The following is a 26,666-nucleotide window of genomic DNA, read 5'->3' on the forward strand; positions in this document are numbered from 1 at the left end:
ACAACAAGAGGACGCGAGGCAAGCGTAGGTTGCTTAAGAACCGCTGCACTACTGTTTCAGTCGCTGTTTATTTACTGTTGTCCGATTCCGTCGGACTATTACTCACGCTTAGGTAAACAAGCGCATACAGGCTGGACCTTGACTTGTTGTTATATGACTGGCTGGCTGGCTGGTGAACAACCGGTGAACGCAATGTCAAGCGGCCAAGTTTAGTCACACGGCGTCAATTACACGTGGAATTCGGGGCATTTCAACGTTTGCCCCCTCAGCGAGATAACACCACATGCTCTTTTTTTGTATACGTGTTGAAGCATTCTTTCCATGTACTCTTGCACTGGTGACCTGCAGAATTAGGAATGCTGTGGGAAAATTACCAGGCTGGTGCTAGCTAATCTCTATCCACTGACTATTTTGGTAAAAAAAAAAAAAATAGTCATGCGTTTAAATATAGTACGTCTGATTCATGGTTGTATTAAATCCTTTTTCCCCGGAATAAATCTCAAAAGGCAATAGTGGAAATTGAACTGCTGCTAACATAAAAGCTGCATTAACTGCATGGGCAAGTAACATTTTTGACATTATAAACTGCCATACGAGTGTAAAAAATGAAAAAAAAAATGTTTTTATTCGATATAAATGTATACTTTGCCATAGGATATTCCATTTAGCTTGATGCTAACAAACAATGCAAAACACTATATACAGGCTAACGAATAGCCTAACACATATAGACAGATTTTGTAACAATACTCGCTGGCATATATTCTCTATCCTCTGTAAAGAACGATTATTCCTACAGTGGCTAACTGAGAAACAAACTATGACTGTCTCCAGATAATCGCCATATTTCGGCATTATGCTGCCCCCAGGTGGCCAATGCAGGCACAACACATGGGAGTCGCTCAGTTGGTTACCTTAAGTGGCACCTTGAATTGCTCACAGGCCGGCATTCCCCATCAAATATGTATACAATTTCACATTTTGCAACTTCAGCTTGTCTTTTCCTTTTCTCCAAGGTCACTACGGGGAAGATTCCAGGAGTGTTGCCATGTTCAAGGCAGTGCTGAAAAAGAACAGAGATGGGGGCAAAGCGAGCAGGAAGGACTCAGGTATGTGACAGATGAGACAAAAGATGGAAATGTATCTCTGAAGATGGCGCACCAGCTTCGTCTTGCTAAATGATTATCAATTTACAATTGTCGCCCTCGACAAAAATCTCCCTTGACACCTTTTTTTATTTATTTATCTTTAAATCATGTAACTGCGACCAAACAAACAGCCCTGCCCTTGTGTCATAGCCGATGTTTTCTTTCCTTGGATACATGACGGCATGAGTCGAAATGAGTCAACGTGAGTGAACAATTGCCGACTCATCCTTTGCTCATACAATGTTCAAGAGTGACCATTTCTGCTTGGGCTGCATTTTGCGTGCCTGAGCTTGCATCATGAAACTTTTCCTGCTTTTTCCAGTACAAAAGATACACTGCTGCGGTCGTGAGTGAGTTGTTTTACTCCTCAACAGTTAACACCAGGCTTGATTTATCATTCCATGTTGTATCTAATTGTCGCATGCGGTTTACACGCTCCAAGAGCGAGAGCAGCAGCACAGTTTTACGGCTCCTTTATCCCGGGGCCTCATTCTTCCAGTTGGGGACCATCCGTCATGCCCCGCCGACCCTGGCTCCCTTTCTCATGCCGGGACAATAAAGTGGGGCGACTCCTCTCGGTTGTTTAGGGCTCTCAAGACAAATGAGAGGTGACCTGAGAAACGCTCTCTCTGGTGGCCCTGCATGAGGGCACCAATCGCGACTCTTGCTTTTATTCTTCGTCTTAGAGCATTTTTTTTTTTTTACATTGATCTGAAGTGGCAAATGAACAAATTAGGTTTCTTCTTTGGTGGTATAATCTTGATGTACTGTAGCTACGAGTTGGCAGTTGACCGACAGAAAACATTTTAAGAGCTAGCACGTATGTGGATCGATTTGTGGAAGCATTTAGGTCTATTCAGGTCCCTCTTGGAGCCTCCAGTTCGGTCATTAAAACACGATACTGAAGGTTGTCCTCATCAAATATGTCCTTTCAGCTCGCAGACAATTTATTTACCCGTTAAGGTTCGGATAAAACACTCCCTGAAGTCGAAAAATAATGGTGATATATCAGTATATGTGGCCCCTGACATGGTGGCTATTGCCTGGAGACGACTTAAAAGCAGTCAAGGAAACTTGGTTCTCATGCCAGATACCGCTGCAGTCATTAGCTTTCCTTTGGGATCGCCACATTGCCAATACCACAAAAACACAGCGAGCTAATTTGGTCTCTCCTCCTAGTTTCCTCCTCTCCTTGGCCTTTAGATTCCCTTCGAAATACTTTTTTATGGTGTGCCATGGTGGAAGTGGGATGCTGGTTTGCCGGGGCCGGTTGCCTTTGATGGAAACATGGAAGATGAGAGATTTGTCTCCAGGAATTCATGGTCCTGGAAATTGGTTTCTGTGAATTTAGAGTTGGGTTCTTATTTGCTGACCATTAAACTGTAGCTCCATGGCATAAATTGACATTTGCAAAAAAATGATATACGTTACATTCTCATGGCCAAGAGCCACATACTGATAAATTACTAGAGCTGGGTATAAAAAAAAAAAAAAATCGATATTTCGATTTTCCTTTTTATAACCCAATATCGATTCATAAAACCGTACATCGCTACTTTAAATAACGTTTGAGTGAATCGAAAATCAAATCGAAGCAGGCCCTTGTGTATTGAATCAAATCGATTTTGGACACTTGAATCGATACCCAGTTCTAATAAATCCTAATAGATCCTCATTGTCTGCCTTTGTTGTTGTTGTCAGTCGGCGTGTATCATTTCAACCAATGCGTTGAATGCCGCTTGGTTTTCGCAATTTGAAGTCAAAAACCGAGTGGCCCTCACTGAGGTGAGTTGAGCAGCTAGGCCACATCCAAATGCAGCAGACTCCTCTCAGTTTGTCTGACAAGCTCGAGACAGAAGCTGGACTGTATTTGCACATGATTGCATGAGAGGTAGCGGGACTGAGGAAGGGGAAGTCTCGGCCCTTCTCCCCCTGCTGTGGTTTCAGATTACCGGCGGCATACTTTGGACTGCTTTGCACATTTACAGTGACATAATCGCATTAGTCCACAGCTGTAAGAGACAATTAAAGTGTCCTTTTTGATGACAGTTGTTTTGGGCACCAGAAATCTCTCTTCTCGGGTGGCTTTTCTCAAGCGCAGCACAAATTGCAGCTGCGGCCGCCTTGCTTTCATCATCCACACGGTCGCGGACGGCAGGGGGGTGACTTTTCTACTTACGCAAAAAAATTTAATGAGGGCCAACTGAGGATAAGCAGAGCGAGACAAGAATGCGAAATTAGCTTGCTGACTTTTTACGTCTCGTAATGTCATTTTTAATGGGCCAGTGGCTGATTTGGAATAACCTCATCTAGATTTCCGAAAGAAGGTGAAAGATGAAGGGAATATTTATAATATGGATAAGCCAGGCACGAGTCCCCTTGAGTGTGTATGACTGTGTGTGTGGGTGTGTGTGGGGGTGTGTGTGTGTGTGTGTGTGAGAGAGCGCAAGTGAGGGGGGCCCATTAAGCACAGCAATGTGTTGCCTCAGCTGTGACTGGCACTTGTGCTGTCTCAACAGTTTTGCGAGTTTCTGGCCCGTTTTGACATGAAACAGTGACTTGTTGCAAAGGCTCTGACTCCCCTCATTTAGTCACTAAGCACGACTTTAATTTGGAGAAGGTTTTCGTTTCTAGGACATTCACACACTTCTGAATAAATTACAAATATTACTGTATCCCGTAGGCTGGTAATGGTGTTGCTTTTTCATAGATTGTTGGTTTAACAGTTAGTTTAAAAGCAGCAGTACGTATGTGTAATTGTTTGCTGATTAACTCATTTACTACCATTGACAGCTAAATACGTCAAAGATTTTTTTTTTTTTTTTTTACTCGGCTGGTAGTGAATGAGTTCATGGAATCTTGACGCAGTTGATTAGCTGTGTAAAGTAGATCAACATGACGTCAACTTTAAGAAGACCTCTGCTATGTCATGAACTGTCCCAGCAACATTAATCAGAATAGAATATTAGCAGCGCATATTCATAGATATCCCAAAGCTCAGAGAAGAGTCATAAACACCCCTGCCAAACATGAATGATTAAACCCAAAAAAAAAAAAAATCTCTCCCGTACCGTGACAACGAGGCGCTCTAGTGACCATGCCAGTGCGAAGCCTTTGTCCACATGCTGGCTGTCATGTCAGACTTTTATATTTCCCCTCATTCTTCTGCTGACGCTATCAAGGGAAGCGTTGTTCTCAAGGTGTAGACCTAATTAGCTAGCTAACTGCGCTTGACAATTGCGCCAGAGCTTTCGGAGCAGCGCTTCATGCCGGGCTCCAAAAAGTGTCACATGGTTAAGTTTTGGCCAAGTCCCCCAAAAACGAAATGCAATTGAGTGCCACATCGTTCTCAGTCGGCAAATATCTTCAAACATGTGTATTGTATTTAGAAACAAAATTTAATTTAAGGAGTATTTTAAAAAAACAAACAATTAACTGCTCCTTCTTTTTACCCTGTCGAGCAAGAAATCAAAGTCAAAAGGCTTCTCGAGAAGGCAGATAATGTCACTTGCAAATGAGTTGAGGTGATTTCCCAAGGTCTTTTGAGCAGTTTCAGACCTCCCTGCTTTTGCACTTCCAAACACAGCCCAAGCTCTGCGTAGGTTCCGCTAATGTTACATCTCCTGTATAGACATTTGTGTGACTTTAAAAAGAAACATAGCTCCAAACAAAGTCTGCCCACTGCCTTCCAGTGTCGGACTTGCCCTCGTGTGCCTGGTCTTTCTCCGCCAACAGCTGGGTGGTAGCCTCTCTGCGAGGCATATCGACCGCAGCCATTTTGAGACACACTCCCTCCTTGTCCTGTGGTTTTGAAAAAGAAATTGCTTAAAACTCCCTCAAAGTGATCTTCAAGGCGGCTGGAAGTTTTTTTTTTTTTTTTGGAAACTAGTGCTGCTCTCCAGGTGAGGGGGAAGGTGCCATCAGAAGAGGAAGTATTAAATGTTCTGTCATTAACCTTCACCCTGAGGAGGAGAGATGACAAACACTTTAAAGTGATAAATGTATTGTACGCCAATTGTATGGCATCCAGCCAACTGCAAGTTGTCTTTGCCACAGATGACACGTGGTTTGTCATACTCACAGGTCAGAAATCTTCATGCAGCTCAAATGCTCAGGCGAGAACTCATCAGGGTCCAAACTAATCTTATTGTTGCAAAAAGATCGCCCAGTCAGTATTACTCATAAATACCCCATCGTCGAGTTTTATTGACTTGAGTGTCAACTTCTCATCTTCCATTTTTTTTTTATACGAAAACATGTAAAATGGCTCTTGAACTCATGTTTGTTATTTTTGTTCCCAGTCATGTTTGTCTAGATTTTCATCTCCAGACTGTTAAGGTAGGGTTTAATATGGCGGAGAAAAGAATGCGAGGGATTTTACAAAGGGGACCATTGAGTGCGCGGCGGCCTACACGGCTAGCAAAGCACGGCGCAAGCCAGCAGGCAACGATTTAGCAGGGCGTAGCTCCAACCACATCTTTTGGTTACACACACATTCATACATAAAACACACACACACATGAACACGCCCACAAACCTCAGGTGTATCCACATTAGACGCGCCCTGTCTCTCCTTTTGAAAAGCAACACGAGGACTCTTGGGGAAAGCAGCGATCCTGGCTCAACAGTCTTGCTGTTTTCTGTTTGCTTTGACTCTCTTATAACAAATATTAGGCATCGGCGACCTTCTTTGTAAACACTTGTGAAGTTTTGCACAACATGCCTTTTTGGTTTCTTATGCCGCTCAACATGTTTACTGGAACTTGAAAGGTCAAACACAATCCGTTCCAGGATAGCGTTTGTGTTTCAAAAAGTAATTTTTCATAGAAAAAAAAGAAAATATTGGTGGTACGGGCAATATCGAGACTATCCTCGCTGATTTTGTAGGAGAGACAAGGTAAACACTGGACTGGTTGTCAGTCACTCGCCGGCTTTTGGGGGTGCAAGTCGACCAATGCTGCCAGTTAGCTAGCTTAGCAAAAATGTAGAGTAGCCGATCTAAATCGTTCTCACAAAACAAGATCAAAGATTAGCTAAGCATGCGATGAATTTAAGGCTACCTAGCCCTCGTTCCAACTAAATGGAAAAATAGTCCACAAAGTGGTTTTGTAACTACGGCATTGCCCAGAGCTAAAAATGCACCACTAAGTTTCATTTTGAATATGCCCAAAGAGGATAGTTTAATGCACTACCTCATGTTCAAATCTGGCACTACCCCTCCTGCCCAGTGGTTTCTGGCTGGGATAAATTTGGGGAAAAGTCTTCATGATTTACACAGGCCTACTGTGTGCCAGCTCCTCTTTCAATAGCCAAATTTGGCTCGGAAGACACTCCGTATTGCGTTCCCTGTGACCCCGTGACCCTGCAGTGGGAACATGGCAAAGGACAAGAAGCCAAACAAATACAAGGGTCTCATTGGAAGCAAGGGGTTACGTATGTCATCTACAACACGCCAAGCCCACCAGTCAGAGTCCTTCCATACCGACTCCTGAACACTTACCCGTCTGTGGTCATGACAAACGTTTTTCTTACATCAAAGAGAAGACACTACTTTTATCAGTTTGCGTGCCATGTTGTTGTTTTTTTTAAGTCTGCTTTGAAAAAGGTGATAGTGACCGTCGTGGCGGTTCACTGGCTTTGAGGGGTCTGCAGGCCACAAGCTTTTCTAATTACATCGTGACCTGCTTTGGCAGACACATTCCTTCTGTCTGATCTTCCGTTTATTTCCTTCAGGATTTTTTGCACTGGCTCTCTGAGAACTTGTTGGCTGTGCGGTAACAATCGTATTGCCAGTGGTTGGCTGATCTTTGTGAATGTTTTGCAATTGATTTTTTTAAAGACAGATGCCAGTGCTTTGAGAGTGTCAGTGGAGACCTCTGCTCCGGTCTGACTTTGGGGGAGGCTTTTCCCTTTCGATCCTACTTTCAACATATCTTGAGCGTCGAGCCTTTTTAAGTGTGTCTGTAGATGAATGTCTTGCTATGCATGGCTCAGGAGGATTTGAGACAGGTTGAACTTATGACCCCAGATGCTTTTGTACCCAGCCTCAAAGGGAGAAGAGTTAGTCAGTAGCAAAGAGAAGTCGTTTGGACGGTTTTCTCTCTGAATGTTTACATGTGCTGTATTTCTTCGTTCATTTTGCTCTGTAAGATAATTATTTAATTGAACAGAAGCTGATCTTTAAACTATCAATTTTTTTTTTTTGAATGATGCAAGGCAACAGTTTACCCCACGGTCCTTGTTTGTTTATGAGATTTGGCTCGTGGGGAGGACAGCTTTGTAGACGCGTCCATTCGGGGTTGCCGAAACGGCTCTTGCCCGGCAGTTAGCGGCTTTCTCATGACCTCACCTGGCCTTACACAAGGAGCTCTGCCTAATGATCTGTGCTAATAGCAATCAAAAGCTGCTATTACGCTGCATCACGATGGCAACGTGAACTCCTGTCTTGTTGCAATTATGCCAAGAAATGTATTACAATCTTTAGAATCTCAACGGTAAGTGCCACTGTCGATACCAAATCCAGAAGTGTGTTAATTGTTGCGCATCTGGACTGTAGACGAGAGAAACCCGATTAGCACTCGTGTCAATTACTGTGTAGCATAAAAAGCATAAAAGTCAGTTTTTTTCTTTTTAGTAGACGCCAAGAAAACAAGTTCCTATTTTAACCAGGTAGTCATGTAAGAACCCAATTCCGACCCAGGTTTGAAGAGCCTACGTGAAAGTCTTGGCAGGCTTGGAATGCCTCATTGACAGATCCCAGGACCTCCTGATGATGCCGACACCCATCATGTTGGTTTCTCTGTGTAAGTTACAATGGCATGTTCGCCTCCTGCGTGGTTTTCTGCTGTGGAAGTGACGTGTCACCTGTCTTGGTGTTAGGAGTGACCCACGTGCCTGACTAAGTATGCTTCCACAGATGGATTGGAGCTCTCAAAGAATGCGGTAGACATGACAGCAGTGTTGGGATTTACAAAAGAAAGTGGCTAGCTGGAACGGATTACTTTGATTTGTATTAGTTCTGATAGAAAGTACTGTTTCAGTTGTTGTACAGATCTGGTAAAGTCAGACTTTTTACACCAGTCCAGAAATATTTCTGCCACAGCTTGTATTGTAAATACAGTGAGCCCTTTTTCAGTTGCCATGATTAAAAATGAGAAGATTCGGATCATTTCGTTTCATTCATTCAACTCGAGTGCTCTGCCGTCATCCGTCTTCTGTCGCTTTCAAGTACAAGTTTCTTCCCATGGCCATTTAGATGGATGTTTTATGAGGAGATATGGGAAATGTCACCATGAAGCCCTCCTCCCCCTTCTCCTCATCTACGCCTTCTCTCTTCGACCCCCCCCGCACCCCTTCCCAATCCAGACCACCCCCCTCCTCTTCGTCCCCTGGGGCCGGGAGGGAAAGCATTCCTGAGCACAGGCCACTTCAGAGCTGTGGAACAGAGCCACTCAGTCTTATTGTTTGGATCTGAAGCAGTCTGCTGTCATGCGTGTCATTCCTATATGGCATTAGCTTCCCATAAAGAAGCAATATGACTTCTATTATTTCTGCAAATCAAAGGCGTGCATCTCAGATGAGCATTTTATTGCTCCGGCAACAGTGCACGTTTCGGACAGGCGAACGCTAAACACACTGCATGTTGTGTTCTCCGTCTTCAGAGACCACCAGCATAGATGAGTTGTCGTTTGAAAGTTCCGGGACAGTTGAGTGGAATTTAATAGCTGTTGATGAAAATGCCATGCCATGGTGGAAAATGTCGACAGGCGTACGTGGTTTTGTTATACAAACGCATCTACGGTCAAACGAAGACCAACGCTAAAAAAAGGGACAAAAATAAAAATAATTGAAACACTGCTGTTGTTATTTCCATGTTTTTTTTAAGAACGTATTAGAGGATATTTTAATGAGACAGATTAACATCTCATTAAGCCATCCTTCCTCATCATTGGAGACTGGCCTCTGAAGACCCTCCCCCAATCTGTTGCCCTTGTTGACCGGCTCTCTCTTCCCACTGTGGTTCGTAGAGTGTTAACCATGACAGCTTTTGTCCGAGTGTCACCCTGGTCTCGGAAGTACACAGGGAATCCACGTTGGCTCTCGGTCCAGCGGGGGGGATTGCCCCTTCGTGCTTTGTTTATCCCCTGAAAGAATTTGCATGAATTATCGCCTTTATTCATTTTCTTCATAGGCTTCCTTGTATAATTAACTTGCTCTGCAGTCTAAAATCATCAACAGGGACTGTGAGTTACTTTGAGAGGTAAAAGCTGTTTGTTCATTAGTATGCTATATTTTCTTAGCAATAAATTTTGAAATTTAAGGCAATTGTGTGACTTCACATATCAGTGGAATCCAAGCTTTCCGAATTTTGTTTTGTTGTTGATTTCTCCCATGAATAGTACCGTTTTATTAAAAAGAAAATCAATATTGCACAAGAAACCATGAAAAAATATGCTAAAATGTTTTTTTTTTTGTTTTTATTTTGTGGTAATATATTTTAGGCAAACTTGAAAGCGCAGGTCTATCAGACCAGCACCTAGAGCCTGCTCCTCTTGTGTGTACAGAAAGTGGTTTTGCAAGCAGCACGTGCCCCTCCAAAAACCCTTTTTGGCATACGTAGTGCCATTCCAGAAGTGCAATTTACTTTTGCCAAGGGCACTAAGACAACCCCAAACCGAGACAGAACCCAGTTTCTGCACTTGTTGCCTACAGTCCGGTTGTTCCTTTTTTGGTCTTTTGTCAGAGTCCATTTCCCCCCTTCAAAAAAAAAAAAAAAGACGCATTTGACCACAGTAAATGTTTCCACCGTGCGATGGTCCACCATTGCCTCCGGACACAGTTTACTTAAAGCCTTAAGCAAAGTTTTTGCTGGCATGTGTTAATGTAGCTAAATACTGTGGTGCTTGACAGCAGTTTTCAAAGTAAACCAAAACCCTTGTGGTTCTATCAGCTTAAGTTGACTGCTGGTTCTCAACGCAGTGTTGTGTCAGGGATCAGAGATTGCAGATGTTGAACTCGGTTTATTTGAGGAACGACATTCTTAGCTATGTAGTATGGTGGCAACGTAAAGATCCTTGGCTCGTCATACTCAGAAATTGCAAGGCCTCTCCTGGACGCTGGTTCAGAATCAAAAAACACAATTCAATGAGTCATTAATCTTCACGATGTTACAGTAGGATAACGTTGCCATTTGATACGCAAAGAAAGAACAACATTTGCCGCTTGTCCTCAACTCTGCTGAAGAGTCGGAAATCTAGATCACTGACAGAACATAACGATGCCATAACACTAAGTTGGAGTCTATTTTAGCTCTTAATGACTTCTTACGGTAAAGACCCTGTGAAGAAAATTCAGAGATTTGTTTGAAGATGACTGAAAAGAGAAGACTGAAGACTGTGTGGTACTGAGTTGTGCCAATATAGGGTTAAACCTCTTTTCATTATTTCAGTTTTTGTGATTTTCTGGTTGTGGCTAAAAGGAGGCCCAATTACTAGTGATGGGAAAATAAAGCTTCAAATCTGCTTCATGAACCAGTTGTAGTATTTTTGGACTCCAGTAGATGGCAGTCTCGGTTCAACATTGGGCATTTTTTAACCCTTCATTTAAAGCAATAGTGTCATCTACAGGACTCGAAAATACAACTGGTTCATGAAGCAAATTTGAAGTTTCATTTTCCCATCACTACCAATTACGCATTTGGACCCTAGCATGAGTTGCCCCTCCCCCCGTTGATAAAAAACATGAGCACCTGCGTTTGCATTTAATGAGCTACGCTTACATTCGGAAAATGCATCGTCTCTCCGGCTTGGCTATTTTAGAGTGCCTCGTCGTCACGGTGTGGTAAAGCCCGACAACAACCGAGTGGAATATGTTCCACCTGCCACTACAATATTTAAATTGATATATATTTGCATCTCAAACACGTGTAGACGTAAAAAGATTAAAGACCAGGTTGCAAAATTCATGTTTTAGTTTGAAGAAATGCTATTCCGTGCGCATACCTACAGCCTTCCAGATGGTTCTTAACTTTCTTCTCTGAGGACTTTAATTGGCGATCGATCGTGTAAAAGCAAGAAGGTGTTTGAAATGTTTTGCAATCAGATGATAGTGTTGTCGGCACACCACCAGTTCCAAGCCGGTTGTTGGCAATGTGAAGATGAGAAGAAAGACCATGCTGAGACGCACTAACTGCTTGTCCTTCCGAAACCATCATTTGAATAGAAGTCAGTGAAAAGCGTGAGCAGAATTAAAAAAAAAAAATGTACATGACCGTATTCCAATGATTGCCTCAGTCACCTTCTATTAAGTGGCTCGAATGACAATATTTGGAGGCCTTGCGAGGTACTCATGAGCAGTCACCTGACATCATTCCTCAATGGCAATGGGATACAAGTCCTTTGTGGCTGCAGTTCCTCACGGTCCGATTTTCACTTTGTTAATCTTGTTTTTTTTAATGAGTGTCTTTAAAAATATTGGCCCTTTTCATACGGGTTGTGCATGTCCTAGTGGGCTTTGGCCATTTACTTTGATGAGTAGTAATGAGCATGCATGGCACTATAATCATTTTTGCTTGGTCTTGGGGCAGCAGTGTGTAATTAGAAAGGGTTGATTTCCTGCACCACAGAAGGGCTTAAAATTGAAGGCCTTGCCCCGTCCGGGGTTAGGAAAGTCACCGAAATAGCTCTGGTGAGTTTCCGTCCTTGTGTCTCTCTGCGTATAGTATCGGTCAGATGGCAGTGCTGTCACCATGACATACTGCCGCCTGTTCCCCAGCACTTGGATGATGTGCTTTTATGTGGCACCTCTTGTTTTCAGAGCCATCCACCCAAATTACAACTCTGCGTTAATCTTTTTTGCATGCGACATGAGTAGAAACGTGTTTCAACTTAAGTGAACTCACCGCTACGAGATTTGAACAAATGTTGCCGTAAAAGGAGTTGTTTCAGTACCACTTGTGCACAAAGTTCAAGCGGCTACGTAAAGTGTGCATTGCCACCGTTTTGCAAATATAGTTATGTGAAATATACCTTTGGTTTTAGGTAAACAGTACAGATTTTCAAGATAGAAGCTGTTGCCGTGAACAAATCCACATTATGTAACTTTTAACGAGCTGAATGCTAACACACAATGCAAAACGCCATAGGTGGGCTAATGAAACTAGCATTGATGTCGCGCAGGTATAACACTTGGAATGTGGATCTTTTTGGGGTGTGGGGAAATTTGCATATTAATCACAGCATTTTACAGTAATAAAGTCATTACTGTATGATTTTTTTTTTTTAATCACAATAATGTAGAATGCAATTTTTAGTTTTATTTGTCTTATTTTTGGTTTGTTTTTCTTTCTGGTGCTGTATTCCGTTCATTTCAATGGGAAAAGATGATTTAAGACCACTGAATGAATTCATCACATATCTCAAGGCAGCGTGAGAATATGGACGCATTGGGGGTTCATAGGTCAGGGTGACAGCAGGTTCTGGCCTTGGCAAAAACACCTTCGGGACATTCACAGGTTTTTCTGGATGTCAGAGGCCACGCAGAGGTGTCATTGCAACCCTTCCGCTTCCTGTGTCTGGCATTCATCTTTGTTTAGGAGCCCCTTTTAAAAAACACAGGACAGCTTTGTGTCTCCTGTGTTGTGGCGAGGGGGCCTGCAGAAAATGCCTCACTCTGTTTCTGATTAGCCTGACAGACCAGCAACACTCGTTGTCCCCGAGGGGAGACGCGGGACGCGAAAAGATGTTTGCGACTTGTAGTTGAGGCTGCTGTGAGCTCTGAAAGGCTGCAGACAGCGGCATCATTGCACGTCGACTAAAGTCTACCCAAGCGACTGTGCTGAAAAGTCATCGTCATTACTGCGGTTGACCACATCTGCCGTTATAATCACAGTGGGCATGCTGATGTATTATTAGTCAGGGATTACATGCTATCCTGAGGTCGCTCATTCTCCATATTAATTGTCGCCATGATGAGTGTGCAACTTTGCCACTCGACAGTTGATTATTGTGCTCCGTGATTTGAATAGTCTTTCCATGCAGGAGTGTTTTTTCGTTCAGCTTAAAAAAAACAGTTTTTTTACATCCTGGGTTTGGATTCCAGAACACCGTAGCAGTCGGGTAAAATCATTAGCACATTTGGAGTAAATCTTCTGAATAGGCTGTGTAAGCGAATTGATGTCAAGTTCTTTACTTGGCTTCTGGGAAAAATGTTGTAAAGATTCAGTACTTTTCTGGACCTGGATGACTATTTGACTCGCCTTCACCTGTGTCATCGAAGCTAATGCTTCCGGCTTGATAAACTTTATAGCGTGTCCAGAGATTGACTCATTCGTGGAATGCCTGAACTCACCTTTGTCATATTTATTGTTTAATTATCCGGCAAATTATTCACCGGCATGGTGATGTTTTACACTTTTCAGTTATTTGCTGCCGTTATTGCCATCCCACCTCCATACTCTGTGGTTAAGAGTCAAGCCTGATCAGGATTTACTGATCTGAGCAGTACCATGTACCGTCAAAAGTGGACCGTACCACTTGGTGGAAAGTGGAAACGAGGCTTTACATTCCTGGCATTCAAGCTTCAGACTCAACATGAAAGCAAAAAAAAAAACAAGGGCTCGAGAATCTTAGTTGTGGAAACGTGTAGTTCACTCATATATTTCAAGGAACAGAAACCCACATTTCATGTCTTACCAATCAAAACACATTTCTGATGAATTAGAGATAAATCCGTGTCTTTTAAGCCATGCGTTAGCGGCCAACACGAGTTCTCATTTTATTACATGCAGAGATGTCAGCGCTATTTCTAACATTTCTAATTATGAAACGCTGTGGTTTTCCCTAACAGGAGATGTTCATAGCCACAATGCCCAAAGAAGATTCCCACCTGAAGGAAACCTCCTGCCCGCAGGCCTTGGCAGCGGCCACCCGAACGTTCCAGATGACGTTTTCAGACTAAGCCTCGCCAAGGGAGCGTCGATGTCTCTGCCCTCCTCGCCTCTTCTTCCGCGACAATCCTACATGTTGCCTTTACGGCCCAGCAAAAGATCTCCAGGTATGTTTTTGTTGCCGTTGTACTGCAACCAATCAAATATTTTTTTTTTTTTTTTTGTCGACTCTGAAAAGGCAATCATTTAGAAGTGAGCTTATCTATGTCACCTCATCCTCATGCTTGATCTACGCTCTCTACATCAGCACCGTATGTTTACATTTAGCTGGCTGGCAACAGATGTGCGCCTCTCCTCGTCCGCCATGCCAAAGGATCTTCTTGTCAGCAGCTGTGTAGGCCTTCAAAGCGACGTGATACCTTTGTAGCTGAACTTGTTTCAACCTGAGTTTCCCTGTCTCGGAAAGCTTGACAAAGAGGTTCGAAATCCTTAAAGTGGTCAACGTGGCCCCACTTACATGTGGGACTCATCTGCGCGCCATTCTGGCCTTTTGTTTATTCCGGTAATAGCTTTGATCTGCGCTCAGAAGTGTCGAGTTAAACTGACACATACGATATGCTATGGCTTTATCTTATCTGATGACGTTCTCGTAGGAGTTTGTTCAGCTGTTCAAGTCCAGATATGCATTTGCAGACCTTTGTTCAAGTTTATGCGACCATAGATTTATAAAATTCAAGCCAATCATATGAACAATAGCAAGTAACAGAACCACGAAAAAAAGATGGGCTTGTGAAGGTGAAAAGGGCCCGTCTGGACAGGAAAACCGGATCATTTATTTAAGGCGACTACCCACTTGGGAGGTTCTGGTGCACGTACAAAAAAAAAAAGAATAGAAAAGGGACGCCCAAATCAGTGATGTGGAGGCCAGCCAAGGAAACGGGGGGGATGGTCTGAAGTCGCTTTTTGACCAATCTTTACAGGTACCTGTGAAAACCCACATGAGAGAGTTCCCACCTCCAGTTAATAAACACATCTTGCAGGAAATGTCGCAACTCTGCGACGAAAACATTGTGTCTGCATGCTGTGATTGTCTTCCTTTGGGGTTTGATGACACAAGACCATTTTTTTTTTAAACGGTTTTATTTTGGGCTGCAGTACAGTGCTGCCTTGAAATAACAGTGACTTGACTTTTTTGAGATACTATATATATATATATATATATATATATATATATATATATATAATGGATATGTATATGTATATGTACCGGGAATCCACATCTGTGAGCAGCATGTAGACGCTCCTTTGATGGATTCAGACTTCAAAATGCCGTTAACACATGCTATAATATATATATATATATATATATATATATTACTCGTGGCAGTGCTGTGAAACTGCGCGTTTTGTCTCCAAAACACTTTGTGTAATTCACAAGCATGTGTTAACGGCATTTTGAAGTCTGAATCCATCAAAGGAGCGTCTACGTGCTGCTCACAGATGTGGATTCCCGGTACATTCCAAGAGACGATGTCCTGGAAGTGTGATGATACCAGTTACTTGCATGCAGAGGGACTCCACCCCCCCCACCTCCTCTAAAAAAAAAAAAAAAAAAAAAAAAAAAAGAGTAAATATAAACCTCACTGTCAATGCAAGATGTATCTCTTGTAATAATTTATTTCGACTTGAATGCATGAAAACTGCACCCTCTCCTGCCAATTACTAACAACCTGTGATCGCTTACAGTGAGTGAATCAGAAAACGCTTTGGTGGCTTAGCTTCATTTCCCGACACACCACCTAATCGATTGCAGTTCGGAAAGTTCTTTTAATGAGAACCTCTGCGAGTACTGAGCGTTGCAGTTTAAGTGGGAGTTTGATGGATGCCTGAGCTGAAAAGTCCCGGTGGCGCTGGGTGCCACCGCTTTGATCAACTAAGCCATGAAAACACACGAGCCTGCCATGTGTTGATTAGCACCTTGCTTCTTTACGATTAATACTTTACAAGCCTTTCAAAGACCCGGGGGTCAAGACATTTTCTTTGAATGAGTCAATGACCGGCGTGCAGGTCAGAGATCACTTACGGAAAAACGGAAACCTTTGTCGTGAATGTGTCGTAATGTAGTTAGTGACTTCATAAATGAGCTGTGGAGTTAGTTGTTGAAACATTTGGCAGAGTTGATCTTCCCAATGATGTTTCCTTTGACATTCATGTCCCCACAGTGACCTCCTATGGCTGTTATAAGTTACTGTGCAATGCATTTCAAGGCATCTCTTTTTTTTTTTTTGATTGCCTCGCTGCCAAGGCAGATCTGCCCATTTTTTCTGTTTGAATAATTCAAATGTGTTTTATGCTTTTTTAATATATATATATATATATATATATATATATATATATTTGTTAAGCTTGAACATGGGTGTCTTGTGTCCATCATGTGTTGGCGACATTGAAGTTTAACGGGCCGAGGTGTACTCTGAGGCAAACTTGTAAGCGCAAAGGTTCGGTTTCCGGCTGGTTCTCAATTTTATTCCGATTTTTGTTTATTTTAATTTTTTTTTTTTTTAACCCACCACCATGGTGATTCTGTGCCTGCCAGACAGACTGAGCGCATCTGTATTTGTCACTTACAACCCAAAATTGTACTTTTAGAGTGATGTTGACAGAGCCATCCTCCCAATTAATGTGCCAGAATACATCACAAATTCTGTTTCCGAAATGCTGAGGAGTTCATCCCAAAATTTAAAAAAAATGAAAAAGATTTTTTTTTTTTGAATGTTGAAATTCATCCGCCGTTCTCTTACCGTCGTGGCTGACAAATCCCCTTTTTCCTACCCACCTGCGTCTCATTGTCTTCAGTTCAATGTGTATTTAGTTTCTCAAATTCTCTCCGGTCGCATTTGTTTATCGTCTTTGTTCTTATTTCCTGGTTGTCGCTGGCATACCAGCGCCTCAGTGCTGTTCTTGGTTTATTCCATTTCCTTCCTGTAGGCAGGCGGCAATGTGTAGCAGCTGGGAATTACTTTTTTTTTTTCTTAAAGAAGCCGACAATGCAAAGTTCAGGAGAATCTGTAGAGAAAGAACTGTAGAAAGAAGAAAAAATTAATACAAAGATTTAAACGTTGAGTTTTTAATCAGACTTACTGCAGTGCGATGCCGTTCCCGACTGTCTCAATCAAAACTGAGACTTTGTATCTTTGTACACGCAGAATTATTATAATTATGAAATGCTTGCAGTGTAATGAAACATCTTCTCTGCCAGAATAGTCGTCGAATAAATTTCCATTAATGAGCATGTAATGCTATCCATCAATCTGTCAAGACGATGTCCTGGTCCACTGGGGAGTACGGTGCACATTATGCGGGTTATTTGTTGCGCGCTAGTCTAACCTTGTCAACTATGCTGACTGTGGCAAAAAAATTCCTTGTAAGCATTCAAATTGGAGAGTGTGAACCACTTAAACGGACATAAAAAAAATATAAAATCCTCGTGACCTACTCACCTCAGCGCAAATGCAATCAACAAAGCCTTTGAAACGAATATATAGCTCAAGGTTTTTCCATTCTTACAGAACTCTAACATGAGCTGCGTTGGTTTTAGCTTCATTTTTTCGAAAAAGAAAGATGCCACACGAGGTGAGCTCTGCGGATGCCACCTCTGTGGCCAGTCGCAGGAACCAGACGTCCCTTTGGGGGATATTTGATGTCTTTTGGTGTGCCGAACTGTAAAAGATCTTGTGAGGCTGCCGAAACCTTTTTTTTTTTGACGGTTGCTTTGATGGCCAACGAGTGAAAACTTCAACAGTGTGCTCCACTTCACTTCAATGCACATCCTGCCTTGCTTGCCTTTTATGAGTAAGAACACTTTTCTATCGATCAAAATTCACATTCTGCCTGAGAAATTGAAGAAACTGCAAGCAACGGGATCGCACGGGATCGCAATGACGCGGGGGTACAAACACATTTTGATAATCATTCTTGATTTTAACATTTTGCTCGCCCTTGTGATCAAAGTCAGCAAAGGCTCAATTATCGGATGTCTCTGAAAATTATCCCACATGTGATGTTGGGTGGGTTAAGAATTTATTTATTTTTTCCTCTTGATGATGTGCTTGAGATCTCCTCCAGCTCTTGTTTTTTTCTTTGTATTTTCGGGCAGTTTGGATGCCCTGTGGGACCATATTGACTTTCACAGGTCAGTCTTGGTATAACAAAATAAATCTTGAGAATGACTACAGATCAGGGCTGATTGATTTGGGACGAAAATCGTGATCTCAGACAAGGCGTTATTTTTTATTTTTTATTTATTTATTTTTTCAAGGGCTCTTGTGACCACGATCACTAAGCAGGTCACGCTAACTATTTCTTGAAGTAATTTCTTTTGAATGCTAGGTGCTAAGACAGCAGCACAGACTTTTTTTTTTAAATACCATATGGACTAAATAAAATACAATATAAATATTTAAATAATATAAATATAAAATAATAATTACCTGAGCCTGAGGGTATAATATCCATATTTCTGGCCATTTGAAGCAAATAAATCTTCAATCACGTCACACAAAAAAAGCACCATGTCTGAAATCTTTCCCCGACTGTTCAGCAAACCTTGCCGACGATGCATTACCCGCTTAGTAGATCAATTAGCCAAGTATGAGCTATGACATTTTGAAACATAAAGATGGCCATTGTAACCACGGCTGTCATTCTATTTGCTGTGCGAATGTGATGGACGGCGTCATTGTGAAATGAAATGTAACAAGGTCAAGAGTCCATCCTGAAGAAAGTTGGGAAAACCGGCCTAATGCTCAAACAAGATGTTCTTTCCGATTGCCGTCGGTTGTGGTTGGATGTGAGGGAAAAGTCATCAACTCGGGATGTTTATGTTTTGTCAAGTTCTTTTTTAAGTCTTAAGATATGGATGGATCGCTTTTGTATCTTTTTCCGGACACAACTGAAGACGTTGTTTCCCTCTGCTTGTGTTTTCTTGTCCTCACAAGCTCGACTCTCAGAATAAAGCATTTGTAATTTGTTCTCTCCGCAGGGGGCATGTCCTGACTTTGATATGTCACATCTGAATTTGAGAGAGAATGCTGAGATGTGATGGCTGATGGTCCCTCCTGAGTAGCATTTTCCGACACATCTAATAGTGTGGTGTCATAAACGCCACACAACCATTGTCAGTCGTCTTACTGGCGGTCATTTCAACCTGCACCTTTTCAAAACCAGATATTACATTTTGATCTCATACTAAAGTCTCCGGGTTTGGCTGAAATACGTTCATTTCAGCTCAACGCACTGCTGTTTGGAATCGTAAATCAAGCATGTTTTGCTGTCTGGCACCCAAGACAAGCTGTGTTTTATTTGCTTCTTCCATTCAATTCCACAAAAGTGACAATAGTGGAACGATCGCCATCATTTTTGGTATCGTATGCTAATTATACTGAAGTTTTAATTCATGCAATTTATGCTGTGTTTCTGTTGTTTTTGGCATCCTTCAATTAAATTAGACTCTAACTCCTCAATATATATTGTATCAGCAAAAACTGAGCCTTTTAGCCATGTCGCCGTCAATAGGTTCGATTTAGATCATCGAAACCTGAATCCGACTCACATTTTCGCTGCAGGGCATGTAGACAGGATGTTATGTCTGCTACACTAAACAGAGTGACATCACACCTTACCAGCGTGTAATTATGCCTGTGAATCATACGTGTTCATTGACATGCTGACGACACCTGTTAAGAAAACGCTGCCATGAACCTTCCTGCCTTCTGTTTTCATCTCATTCAGATTTTCATTCTTGTCCACTAAAGAACGGCCAGCGGTGAACCGCCGCTATTTGTAGGTGACATACCAAGACGAATAATTGATGCTGCCCACAAAAAGGGGGTTGTCTATAATTATATCTGCCACAAGATGGCGACAAAGCGTTTAAAACAGATTTCCATAAAACCACCGATTCCATTCGTCTAGCATGTGCACATCTATGTCACATAAACAGGAAATTCCATTTGTTAAATTGTTTAGCGCAAACTGTCATGACATCATACAATAAGCAAACAAATACACGCCAGAGCACAAACGATATTAAGTCATTAAACTCAAGTTTTTACTACATAGCTACATCAGGGTTCAGGTTGCTAATTTTGGGACTCCTTTCCTTGACAATGAAAATGCTTACTTGACTAGACTGGACTGACCTTTGCTTCCTTCAGATGTGTCCTGAAACCACCTCTATTGTAATAGCGAGCCGCATGTTTGTTCTTTCCCGCGTGCATCCTGTGCTCGTTGTTGTGTAGACCGAACGTGAACTTCAAACATATGCTTTGGATTATTCCAACAGTAGACCCTGCTGTTCCTTAATGAAATGCACTCGGAACGTGTGTAGTAAAAAAAAAAACGTGATCTCACTCTAATTGGAACGATGTGACGCTTGGGTAATAGGATGCGCCTGACCATCCGTGAATGAACATTGGTTGAGTTTAGGAGTTGCGATAAAGTTTCTCATTTGGATTCAACTCGACTAAAGTGAAGCTTTTATTTTGTGTTCCCGAAGATTGCCTTTAAGCTCTGACCGGCTGAATTTGTTTCTGTGTTGTGACCGGCCTCGTGTGCGCTAACAAGCGAAACGGCAGGCGGCTCTCGCTCCAAACTTCCCTCGGGCTATGATCATGCTGCAATTTCATCGTGCGTTTCATGTCACACATCTATAGATGGCACTGTGAGTCTAACGGAGCCGACTCTGCTTTTTGCCTCTTTCGTTTCTTACTCATATGGCAGTCGCCTCGCCTCTCTCGTCAACACCACACCGCACCCCCCACCTCCGCTGTGGGCGATTGCAGCTCTAGTTCAAGGGGTTTGTTTTATCTGATTCCAAGGATGCTTTTTTGGAAAAGGAGGAAGTGGTATTAGTTGCGGTATTAGGAAATGACTCTCATCACCATCCTGCCTTATCTCTCTTCTTACGTCTGGCGTCCATATACAGTAAAGTCATTCCATTGAAAAGAACATTTTAATTTAATGACTTTCAGAAGTTTTTTTTTTCCCTTCTAATTGTTGCTCATCTGTTTGGACACAAGCTTGTTTTTTTTTTTTTTTTCCGTAGCTTGCTCCTCAAGAGTTGTTCTTTTAATAGTTTAGTATTTAGTCTAGCCTCCTTGCTGAGTTTCCTGCTTGTGTAAACACCTCATCGTCATTCCACTTGACAAATATTTGCCACCACTCGGTAAATTAGCCTCATCGTTGTTGGATTGAATGTCGGATTTGAAACAATGTAACTCAAACATCCATCCGTCCGTCGGCGTAACCGAGCATTAGCGCGTTAATTAGGCTAGTATGCTAACGGATATCACCTCACAGAAAGCTGCTTTGTGGTTGAATAATTTAATGACTGAATAATCGTTCATATGTCACGGGTTCGTGATTGTGTACATGCTAGATGCGTGGTGTTGGTGCAGAGCCCAGATTCAAACCTTCAACTTCAGAACTGACACAGTCACTTTAAAAAAAAAAAAACGATTAAAAAGATTGATCAAAAATAAATAAATAAATTAAAAAAATAAAAACAAATAATATAATAAATTAAAAAAATAATAAAAATAAATACAAAAAAAATTAGAATGGAGAGTGCATGCTAGGACGGGGTTTGACGAATGGAAAATAATGTGACATGAATTAATAATCCTTTTTTTAATGCTCTAACCTCTTGTTTCAACGCCAGTGTTGTACTGAGCAGAATAATGCTGCTTTGAGTTATGTTCGTAGCTAAACACTGCACTCCTTTTGGCAAAATTACTTGAAGACATCTTTGCAAAATCACCAACCAATTCCTTCGCAATGAATTAATCAATAAATCCAGAGATCCGCACTAGCTGTTTTTACTAGGGCAACAGTGGCCTCTTTCGTAACATTTACTGGCCCTGTCTTTTATTTTAGGGGCACAATGTGACAATTTCGGAGCCGGATGACGCCCATCCCTGATGAGGTTAATGTGGAGCTTGCACTTGTGGTGCTCCGGGATTTTCTAATTCTGTCACATTACTAGCAGAGGGAGAGTCATTTGACCTTAGCTGCTCATTAATGACACGCTTCAAAGCCCTGTACGACTGTCCTAGATCTACCCGCCCCTCAACACCTGGGCTTGAATCCGTTCAAATGTAACCTCACAGCAATAGGAGGGCATACTTTGGTAGGGTAGCTCAAAGAAAAGAAAATGCCACACTGTTTGTTGTTCCTCCCATCCCCAGCAGAGCATGTGTGATCAATCTCTTTTTTAAAAAAAAAAAAAAGTTCGCTAAGAGTCTAATTGCCGTGGTTTCCTGTTGCCGGTTAAATTCCCATGGCTGGCTTGCAATGTTACCGGGAGTCTCGGGCCACGCAGACAATTTCTGGGTTTGTCAGACAGACCAAAGCTGCTATCGACACTTTGTGTGTGTGTTAGTTTTTGTTAGCACCGGAGTATGGCGAAGCCAGTCCAACAGAGACACCACCACCTCTCATCCCATCTGGAACATGTTAATTCAGCAATAACCCGCTCTCCCTCTCCCTCTTCTCTCTCTCTCTGACGCCTCTCGTCTTGGCTTTTCTTTTTCCTCTTCCTCCTGCCCTCTTGTTCACTCTCTCTCTCTCTCTCTGGTTCACGGCGGCAGGTCCAGTCAGGAAGCCCAAGTATGTGGAGAGTCCTCGCGTCCCTTCTGATGCTATTGTTTCAGCGCTAAGGAAAGTGGGCGATAACAAGGAGTCGACCCGTAATGGTGAGTTTTGCTCCGTCTTTCATTCATCTCTTGGTCTTTGTTCTACGTTGGAATAAGAAAAATACGACGGCACTTACTCGGTCCGTGTCGTATAGTTACATATGTGGCCAGAGCTATAAAAGGTGCTTTTAAACCTTATTGGTGGCGGTTTGTGGGTCTCCATGAATGCAAGGACTGTATCAGTTCCGACGTGAGTGGTCCATGGAATTACCATAATGTCTGAGTCCAGTCCCGTCATGCAACCCCTTAAACAAACACAAGGGTGTCCGTGTTTATTTGAAAGCGCGTGTTTGTATTACAGAGGAGTCGATTTTCCAGCGTGCGGCAGGGATGCATTGTCTCACTGGAGCGCTGCGTTCTCTCAGTAATGTCATGACTTCAGAAACTAATTTCTCAGTAACTGTGCATGCACATGTGGTTTTGTTTCCACGTATTTGTGTGAGGTAAGCCTTTATGGTTACAGTGGATGGTCCAACGGTGAAGACAATTTGGAAGGTGATGCTGGGGAACTTCTGAGCAACTGCAAAAACAAATACAGTAGTTTGGTTTATATTGGTGATTACGTTCCAGAATCCTTCATGAAAAAATCCCTAACGTAGTGACCAGATAATTATGTCATTATTTTAATATATACAAATATATTTTAACCATTGATGCATAATTCCAATGCAATATATGCATGTGAGGTGCAGATGTTATTTTTGTCCACTTGGGGTCGCCAAGTTGTATTCTGTAGTAGTACAGTAGAAGTGACTTTGAATGTGTGTGGCTTTTAAAAGGCAAGACGAGGCCTGGTGAGTGATGTGGGAGTCAGCCAATGAGAGTGTAGATTTGGTTGCGGGACACTTGAAATGTTTCTAAGAGCAAACTGTCATCGTCAAAACTTTTTTGCTTTATAAATACAGTTGAGTTGAGAATTGTCAGTGGAAGCTCAGCTTGGAGCCTCCTCCGTATTTCTTCATGTCCTCCTCTGCATCAACGGCCATGTTTTGAAGCCATGCTTTTTTTTGTCATTTTACCCCAAAGGAGGCTCCGGTTGTTGCCATGATGCAGGTAGCGTTATCGTAAAGCACGAGGCGACACAGAAAGTGGTTGCACATGGCGCAAGTAGCGACTGTCACGTAGCAAAGCACGAGGGGGTGTGTCTTGACATTCAGCTCATTGTTTAGGCTTGGAGTGGGCTATCAGCAGATAGCGGAGGCTGGATAAATGTTACCTCATGACAGCTGCGTGGTGTCTTGCTGGCACCCGTAAGGGAGAACCATTTTCATTTCAAGGAAATATGGAGCCATTTAATTGGAGTTTGGTAAGTCATTGCGCAATGTTTTTAAATGTCCCTTTTCATTATTCATTTGGCGGTTTTTAGCTTCACTCTTCCCGGTAGTATGAAGTTCATTATTTTCAAGTGTATATGTGGTGGCAATTACATTCCTAATTGTTCAACCCTCGGGGCATTTCAATTTCGAGGTTCTGCTTTACTGACTTTCTGCAAGTCACAGAACTGTAGAAAGGTCAGCAAGCTACCTGCGTCCTATTAAATTTGCCACCTGCGCTTGTTAAATAAGTGCCCCCCCCACTCACAAAAGTAGTTTACTGCTGGGAAATTACAGCAGCAAGTTAACTTATGCGACTCTTTTATGCCCAATGAGTGACTTTCGAAAAAGTTAACGATGTTGACTTGCAAGGGCACAGCTTTAATATGAGCTCCTCTGCATTGCGATATGTGCGCTTAATCACTTTTTTTTTTTATCATTTATGGATACAATTGAACACGGTACAGTACATTTGTTTTTTTCAGTCAACTCATAACAGCTCAGAGTTCAGGTCTGCTGATTGTTCAGATGCATCCCAGCGGCATATTTTCCTATTAAAGTCGTCAGACAAGGACTTAACACAAAAATGGTTGGATGGAGTGTTTTGGTAACCTCACCTCATCGGAGAAAAAAAACATTTAATTTTAAATGAAAGTGAACAAAAGCATTACAACAATATATATGGCTTTGAAAAGCAACAGTATTTAGAAAATAAAACATTAACAAGGTTTATTCATTTTTTTTTTTTTCAAGTTCGGCGGGCCGGATTAAAACGTTTAACGGAGGACCGCATGTGGCCCCCGGGCCGTAGTTTGCCCACACCTGGTCTAAATTCTAAAAAATCCACTGAGGAACGGGCAATGTCTTTTTGACCTCTTGTCACTCAGAGGGCTTATTGTGTGTCTCACTTTATTCCCGGCCACACTCATGTCTGATTACAGCTTGCATGTCGAGATTGAATGCATTTTTTTTATCGTCTGTGTTTTAGTCTGGTCAAGTTTCCAAGGCCAAGAAAGGACATGTGTTTGACCTAGAGTAGAGTTGACTCCCTGTATCGAGTATCCAGAGTATGCGTGTGAATGCGCCTTTTCATTTTGGCCATGTGCCTCCGAGTGCCTTCACGTTCGTTCAAATGTGTGTTGGGGTACACAGGTGGATTTGGAGCTGGTGCGCAACTGTGTTCGTACGGTTTCAGCTGTGCTCTCGCACCGCTGTGTCCGTCAATCAACTCCGAGCTTAAGGTCCCGTCCAACTCTCCAAAACACCCCTTCCCTCACAATAGATGAGTACTCAAAAAAAAAAAAAAAAAGTTGTGTATGTATTGGTTTAGTTCTTTGGATATGAAATCTTCCACTGTTGATTTTCTCCGCCGCTGCATCTCTGTCAGGATCAATACAGACAGAGCATTATCCTATTTTTTTTCAAACATGTCTTTGTATTGGATCCCATGATGCCGGGCGGGTCTCATGATGTTGAGTTCATTATACGTTAGGAAACAAGGGGAATCAATGGCTAAGATTTTTTTTTTGTAATGTGCTTATTAGAAGATACAGAATGCTGGTACTGAATGCGGTCATCCCCATCCATGCATGTCCACATTTTTTTATTTGACAGATTCACATTTCTTCACATTGATGGATCTTCTTTTTCTATTTTTACGAACAAACCTGCAGCGCAGTTTATGTAGAAAGCAGATGCGCGATCCATTCATAAAAGACTGCACAGTTGGCAAATCATCACCCATTGTTGCATCTCAGAGGTAATAATCAGCCTTAGTGCCATATCTAGCGTTCTGGAATGAATTATGGATATTTATAGCATCATAGATGAATGGGCTGTAATTTCTTTTGGGCTTGTTGGGTGGTGATAATTCAATGTCTTGCGTGGCCTTTTCGGTTATTTGTTGATATTAATTCATGTCTGATCGTTGGCTGCATGTTTTCTCACTTTGTGAAAGTTCCTGAATCTCTGCTGCTTATTTTAGGGGACCAAATACCACCAACATGTCTCATGAAGTTTTATTTGTCTCTGCTTGGTCCTCACTCGGCCCGGCCAATTAATCGGCTGATCTAATTAATTGGTTAATAGTAGGTCCTCTAAAATTGGAGGGTGCTGATTATTAATGTATTTATTTTATTAGGTTTTTATTTTTTGTTTTGTTTTTACAGCTTGATACAGGTGTGGGCAAACTACGGCTCGGGGGCCACATGCGGCCCGTTAAACGTTTTAATCCGGCCCACCAAACTTGAAAAAAATGAAATGAATAAACCTTGTTAATGTTTTATTTTCTAAATACTCTTGTTTATCAAACACAGATATTTTGATGGAATGCTTTTGTTCACTTTCACTGGCTGCAGCGTCAGGTCTCACTTGATCAGCATTCAACCTCTCTACTTGTGACGCAAGATGCCACTAGCCACCATTTTTTTGCCGGCTCTAACAGACATGCTTTTTTTTTCCCAGCATGAGAGTTTTTCAGTAATGGTTTCAGGGGGCTCATCACCTGGTACCTTTAAACTCAAACGAGGAGGCAGGATGCATGTTCTCATCAAGGCTTCATTAAAGC

General features: G+C 42.1%; 1 protein-coding gene across 3 annotated transcripts in view; it reads left to right on the forward strand.

Moving 5' to 3' along the window:
* The window catches only part of LOC148323712 (protein TANC1-like), a 74,686-nt gene that overhangs the window by 10,260 nt on the left and 37,760 nt on the right, over nt 1-26,666 (forward strand). For all 3 annotated transcript variants that reach the window (XM_088314824.1, XM_088314826.1, XM_088314825.1), the window contains 3 exons: nt 1,017-1,109; nt 13,995-14,201; nt 22,683-22,787. In XM_088314824.1, coding sequence (XP_088170950.1) covers nt 1,049-1,109; nt 13,995-14,201; nt 22,683-22,787 — 373 coding nt within the window. In that variant the 5' untranslated portion in view covers nt 1,017-1,048. The remainder of the gene's footprint in view (nt 1-1,016; nt 1,110-13,994; nt 14,202-22,682; nt 22,788-26,666) is intronic.

Source organism: Idiotropiscis lumnitzeri, chromosome 14 (genome assembly GCF_059441095.1).
Source record: "Idiotropiscis lumnitzeri isolate Australia: NSW breed Sydney's pygmy pipehorse chromosome 14, RoL_Ilum_1.0, whole genome shotgun sequence".
Taxonomy (NCBI): Eukaryota; Metazoa; Chordata; class Actinopteri; order Syngnathiformes; family Syngnathidae; genus Idiotropiscis; species Idiotropiscis lumnitzeri.